This window comes from Melampsora larici-populina, assembly GCF_000204055.1.
Source record: "Melampsora larici-populina 98AG31 unplaced genomic scaffold MELLAscaffold_33, whole genome shotgun sequence".
NCBI lineage: Eukaryota > Fungi > Basidiomycota > Pucciniomycetes > Pucciniales > Melampsoraceae > Melampsora > Melampsora laricis-populina.
In genome coordinates this window covers 245,331-251,990 of record NW_006768797.1, presented here as the reverse complement: position 1 = coordinate 251,990, position 6,660 = coordinate 245,331, and the positions used below count along the sequence as shown (strand labels likewise).

Sequence of the window (6,660 nt, the reverse complement as noted above, 5' to 3'; positions counted from 1 at the left end):
TCAAGTGAGTCTACTGTACATAGATCAAGATGATGCCATTTCTCCTTCTGACTTTCATCGGATTGAATGTAGATGGGCCAGTCTGAAGACAGCTTGCCATAAGTTTTCTGGATTCTATGGCAATGTTGAACGCAACCCCCCAAGTGGAACAGTCGAGAACGATTGGATTGAGATTGCGATCAAGCTCTACGACGAGGTGAACCCCAGGAACCGCTTCAAGTCTCTCCCAGCTTGGAAAATCCTCTCGACCTCGCCTAAATGGATGGTACCCCAACCTCCTCTGGGTCCTTTAGCTATGTCGATTGCTCAAGGAATCGCCTCTAGCAACCCAGCCACCCCATCCTCGGATCCCAACAACCCTAGTTCTACTCGTGGCCATACACCACCTCGCCCGGTTGGCACCAAGAAATCCAAACGCAAGCGACTTGAGGATGAAAAGGCTCAAGAGATTGAATCTGCCCGGCAAGAGCAACTCATACGTAGTAATGATTTAGCTGAAAAAAGGATCAAGGCGATTCAAGAAGGGAATGAGGTGACTATGAAGATGGCTCAAGCTGATGCTGAAGCCAAAGCTAGTCTAGTTCAGGTCAATGATCCCAAGGTTTTGATGATGTCAGAGGCCGAATGCCACACCGAGCTTGCAAAAGAAACGTTAAGATTAATGCAACAAAGATTAAAGGAGAAGTATTCAGCTGCTGATACTACTGCTTCCACTAGTACTAGTAACATTTAAGCCCTAGATTTAACTCAAGCAGGATTCATATTATTTAAATCAAGTCATAAGTTGAGAATTGATTTGCTCATTTAAATCAATCCAAGTATATTTAATTTTCAAACAAGTCATAACTTCAGAATAAATCAATCTAAAAACATGTTGTTGATCTTGAAATACAAGTTTAAATTTGATTTGATGCCTCTGTCTATTTTTCCAAAAATAAAAATTAAACGTTTCAAAAATCTGTTTAACTTTTTCTTCAATACATGTTGTTAGTTGAACTTTTTCTATCTTTCTCGCAAAAAAAGAAAAACAAGTTGAAAAATTATAGTCTTTGTTTCATCTACTATTAGTTTAAGTTTGTTATAACGCAATGAATTCTTGATACTATGCAATTGCGGCCTCTGGGTGTCCTGCTCGTGTACCTCGTGCCATCCAATTGTGGATTTTGAGGTCGTGCATCAGACAACGATGAATATCAGCGTCTCGTAACTCAAGATAATTGCTGACCCGATCGGCAGGAGATTGTCGAATTTGTGGATCTCTTTGATTGGGAATAACCTCGGTTTGGGTTGCAAATTCCAAGACTTTCGGATCAATCTCCCCTCTATCCACAACTACCATGTTGTGAAGGACAATACACGCATACATGATTCTGCGGATGTTGTGTAACGCCCAGAGTCGGCATGGTATTGCTAGTATATGCCATTGTGCTTGAAGTCCACCAAAGGTACGTTCAATATCTTTCCGAGCTGCCTCTTGTAATTGGGCGTAGTAAGCTGAAGCGTCATCTCCAGGGTTGTTTATCGTTTTGATTAGGACAGGCCATTGGGGGTATATCCCGTCGGCAAGGTAATAGCCACGGGTATATTCATTGTTATTGACTTTGAAATTCAACAGCTCGTCTGTTCCTATTAGAATCAAAGTAAGTTTTTTTTATTCTGAGAAATGACTATAGACAAAACCTACCCGATAGAAACCTATCAAAGATGGGACTTTGATTAAGGACATTAATGTCATTAAGAGAGCCTGGTGACCCAAAGAAAGCATGCCATATGCGAGTGCTTTGGGATGCCACAGCCTTGAGAACAATGGTAGCGCACTTTTCTTTGCCTTGAAACTGTCCAGCCCATCCAGCTGGACAGTTTTTCCACACCCAGTGCATTCCATCTATGGAACCTTTGCAGCCGGGAAAACCACGTATTTCATACTCCTTGAGAATGATTTCGAGCTCATCTTCATTCGGTGGGCGGAGAAATTCTGGTCCAAATATTTCAATTACGCCTTGTACAAATTTCTTCAAACATGATATAGCCGTAGTTTCTCCTATTTCTACATATTCATCAACGAGATCGGCCGATATGCCATAAGCCAGCTGGCGAATGGCAGAAGTGGCTTTTTGAAGTGTGGACAGGCCGAGCTGGAGGCAGCAGTCCTACACAATACACGACATGGAAGGAATAGTTCCTCATTCATCAATGATCATCACTTTCGAGTCATGTAGATACAAAGAACTTACATAACGCTGGACCCAAAAGATATCGTGTGCTTCAAGCTTTGCACAGATATCCAAAAACATTTCTTTACTCATTCTGAATCGGCGTTCAAAATTTTCAGCCCAACGTGCATTTACATTGAAGTAATTGTTACACAGCCTTTGATGGGCCTCAAGTTGATCACGTTTGATCCGTCTTCTCCGGTGCTTTTGCTGGGGATTCATCTGCTCATCGGTTAGCTCTAGAGCCAAGAAGGCTTCGTCCGTGAGATCATCATCTAGCTCGTATTGCTGAAGTCTGCAGATGTGATTACATAGGAGTGTGTTCGACATGAGCTCGTTGACTTGCAATTCGTGCAATGCAGGATCATCCATGCTGGATTGCGGATTTGATAGATTGAGTTTGAGTAGGATGGAGAAGGTTTGAGATAAACTCTGAAGTTTACAGAAGTTGATAAAATTCACGATAGTGGGAAAACCACGTTTCTGTACATTATGTACTGTACTGTGGCAAATTACTTCGAACAATAGTGGAATTTGACCAATCTGTACCTAAATGTACTGTAGTGTACAAAGTATGTACTGCTACTTTACAGAAATTATACAGAACAATAGCTGATGCTCTTAGTATCAATTACTCCTGCGGACTTCCTGTCACTACTCATCACTAATCAAATTACTAGTATGCTTATAGACATTTGATGCTTGTACATTTCATATATTTTCTCTCTCTCTCCATAGCCTTTGTTGTTTAGGTGCTGATTCTCTTTCTCTCTTCACTCAAACATCATCCTTGCACCACACTCTATTTCACTTATATTCTATTCATTACTTTAGAGTGCTAACAAGACTGTATAGTTTGTTGTGCTTCACTATCAACCACTTGGCAGACATACCCCTTGCACCAATTCCAGAACCTCAACTAATGGGCATCTTCAAGATCAGCATTCCTCTGAATTAAGAAGGTGGCCACACACACAGGCGGCAAATCAAGGGCTGAAGTGAGCCTGCAGGACAAATGTCGGCTGTCCTGGTGATTGATGTCAATTTGCAGGCTGTTTTCTGGCTCAACTGTGTGGGGGCAGGTCCAGACCCAATTTGGGCACAGAACTCTCTGGTGGTGTATCCAGGGTCCTCTCATCATCCAGAAGGAATCAAAGAGATCTGCTAGATCCTGAGATCTGTAATTCAGACCTCTGTGGTGCCTAACTATCATTAAATTTACTTTATCTGACAGCAATCCAAACGAGGTTTTTCTAATGAAAAGATATAAATGTATAGCCATGCATTTTTAGAATGAGAATGAACAGATAATCCAAGTTCATTTTTGTGCGGTTTCATAGATTAGTTCACTGATCACTTCATTCCATAAGGTGGGCTACTGGTCACGAATAGAGACTGAGTGATAGGTGACTATCATAAAAGGTGACTATGATAATTGATGAATATGGGTAGATGAATACGACTTTGGACAAACAACATGATGTGTGAACACAATAACAGATTCATACGATGGCAAATTTATACGATAACAATTTATATGAACATCCTAAATTGAAGGAAAAGAAATGATTACTTGTATCATTTGTATTAAAACGACAAAAAAAATCCAAAGAACAAACGAGTGTTAAATCCATACAGTAGCGATGTTGAACGATTAACGTCGTCATTCAACTATTCATCATCACCAGACATATACTCACACAACATGTTTCCAAGGCCAACCCAATACTAGAGGATTTTGGCGAGATATAACGACCACCTCATGGCGTGAAAATAGAAGAAAAGATGATGATACATAATTGAAAGCAATCGCATGCTTCCGAAACCTGAATGTTATGGTTTTCACTGCATTGTCGGAAAGCTGAAAACATGGTCCAAGTCAAGTGTTTGAATCTGTTTGTCGTATTCTAGCACGGTGAGAAATTTTGATTACAGAATCTGGCCTTACAAGAGAATTCAAGCCGTATCGCCAGACTCAAGACTACGTTCTCGTGGCTCTGCAGGCATTTTAGGTATTGGTGAGAATGCTACAATGCACGATATCTTTTGCATGGTTGAATTGAACTTTATATCAGCTCTTATGGTATAAAGGTCTTAATGCACTTCAATCAACAGAGAGATACCCACTGCTCCCAATCCTATACCGACTCCCAAGTTCCAGGTGATGTTGGCCCAAGTTGAGACAAATATTGTAAAAGATGTGAGCGGGATCTTTGCAGGCACATTCATAGAATTGAAAACTGTGGATAGAATTTGACATGGTCACCAAATTAAACCAGGAAGAGTTTTTTACATCAACCATAATGATATACCATAAACTTACCTGTGATCCCACTCAGGATGACGTACGACGAACCGACAGAACAGGTCAGGATAGCCTGCCATAGAGTATTTGAAGTATACTTCCTCAAGGATAAGTACTGCTGAACTAGTCGAGCTTCATCTATATCTTCCCAATCTTGTCTAGGCTCGAGAAAGAGATGTGAGCTCCAGGTGTTCGCATCGACTTCAGTACCACGGCTAAATGAAGGAAGCCATCTCGCCCATCTGTCTTCTGAAGATAACCGCTTGAAAGTTTTTTTTACACTCGAGCTTGAATCGTCGATATAGTAGGTTGAGCCAGTGGTATGGTTCTGTTCATCGAAAATCGGAGACGACGAATGACTCTTCGCGCGGTGAAGGGTGTCAAGTTTGATCGCTCGACGTCTGTGGAAACTTTCTCGAAGACAACCAACCTGAAACCAAAGTGCGCTTATGATTCTTTGAGATGCCACAACGATAACTAGCACGACAAAAGCATCCACAATGAAAAAGATCCCGCCCAAGATTCTAATGAGCTTCAGTAAACTTCCACTGCTTTCGTCCAAAATAGAGAGACTATGCCCTGCGAGTTTTTGTTCCAATAATCTTAATGGTGGAGCTGATGAGGGATCGATGAGAACTCTTGAAGAATTTTCGAAAGATCTCCAAGCACTGTTGATACGAGAGACCCGATACCCCACCAAGGTCGCCGTCGGGATCGTCGCAAGAAATGGAAACATGTAACCAATGATGACCAATATGTTGAATAGCTTGGGCGACAAGAACCGGGGTTTGCCATTCGTGGGCAAGCGAGTATGTCCTGTTCGTTGGCTTGCCTGATTCAAACGGAATTTATCTGATGGGCTTGCATATACCGTTGCCCATGCTGATCAAGTATCAAAAATGAGATGAGTATCTGAAAGCGGACACTTTCAATTCGGCTGCAGGTCATTTATAAACGTCGACGAACCTTTTGTCCAACCTGCTCGCCCAGTGTAAACAATTCATGCAGCCACAATTTCTTAGTCTTGGCCAATCACCAAATATACCATGCAAGCAACACGAGACGCTCACCTAAGCTGAAAAGAGGAGGGTAAGTCATAAGTTGAAGTACTGCTGTTGCAGGTCTGATAAAAGTATCTAGATCGCGTTGCAAACAAATCAATCCGCTCAAATTGACTAACCATCAGGTTAAATCACGACTGAGTTAGAACACCTGGGGACATCTCACGAAAATTACGAAACTTCATAGCCGTTCACATGGTATGTAGATGGACAATCGAAGAAATGTTCACCTGCTGTGTATAGTACTGCCCAGAAAGGAATCGCCGTATGAACGTTTGGATGGGCAAACCCAGAAGTATCGACGCGAACAAACCACAGGCCGGTGGTTTTAATCCTCTTGCACCCACTCGCAAAGTATAGCAGGCCGGCCAACGGGCATAGGATCGTTGCAAGTCGGAGTATCAGCCAATTATGATGAGGAACATCTGGATGGATTTGGCTATACACCAATTGATACATCCTCTCCCAAAAATTAGGCGCCATAGTTATATGATCTTGACGGAGGATCAGTAAACTCAACTAAGTCCCTCGCTGAGTGAGTTTAGAGGATCAGTTCGGGTGCGATGTGCTGGTTTCGTAATGAGTAGCAAATTGGGACAGAGGGTCTTATAGAGCGTTCCTTGAAGTACTATGTAAAAGGGTTAGTTCAACATTTTGCTGCAGTTTGCATCATTTGCCGAAATCGATCAAAACTTATGTAAATAGCATCATGGCACGGAGAAATGGCAGTGGCAATACTAGGTTTGATTGATGTCAGCATCGCAAGACAGTTATCACGAGCTCCCATCAATTGATTGAATGAGACTTTCTCCCAGACCAAGTGGCAAGTATGTAAAAATCGACTCAATGAACTGAGATGTACAGCGACTAAAGGATTTCATGGCAGTTTTTGGCCTCTTTGTGTCGCACCCGGATTTTACTCTATTGTCCAAAACTTGAAATCTTAAGTTTTTGGACGTCCAACCTTGTAGTTCAATATGTCTAAAGCTGTCTAAACCGTCTCTGTCTTGGCTCATGCCTGACAGATTCTAGAAAGAAACCGGCTCCGGCATGGCTGTCAATCCATGGACCGGACCCTTTC

The 6,660-nt window shown here is 42.0% G+C and overlaps 1 protein-coding gene across 1 annotated transcript; it reads right to left on the bottom strand.

Moving 5' to 3' along the window:
• Nucleotides 1-4,307: 4,307 nt before the first annotated feature.
• On the bottom strand, nucleotides 4,308-6,062 carry MELLADRAFT_108933 (uncharacterized protein; the record flags this gene model as incomplete). Its single annotated transcript, XM_007412800.1, has 4 exons — nucleotides 4,308-4,453; nucleotides 4,537-5,400; nucleotides 5,589-5,654; nucleotides 5,810-6,062. The coding sequence occupies 4 exons, from the start codon at nucleotides 6,060-6,062 to the stop codon at nucleotides 4,308-4,310; spliced, it is 1,329 nt and encodes a 442-aa protein (XP_007412862.1).
• Between the last annotated feature and the right edge of the window lie 598 nt (nucleotides 6,063-6,660).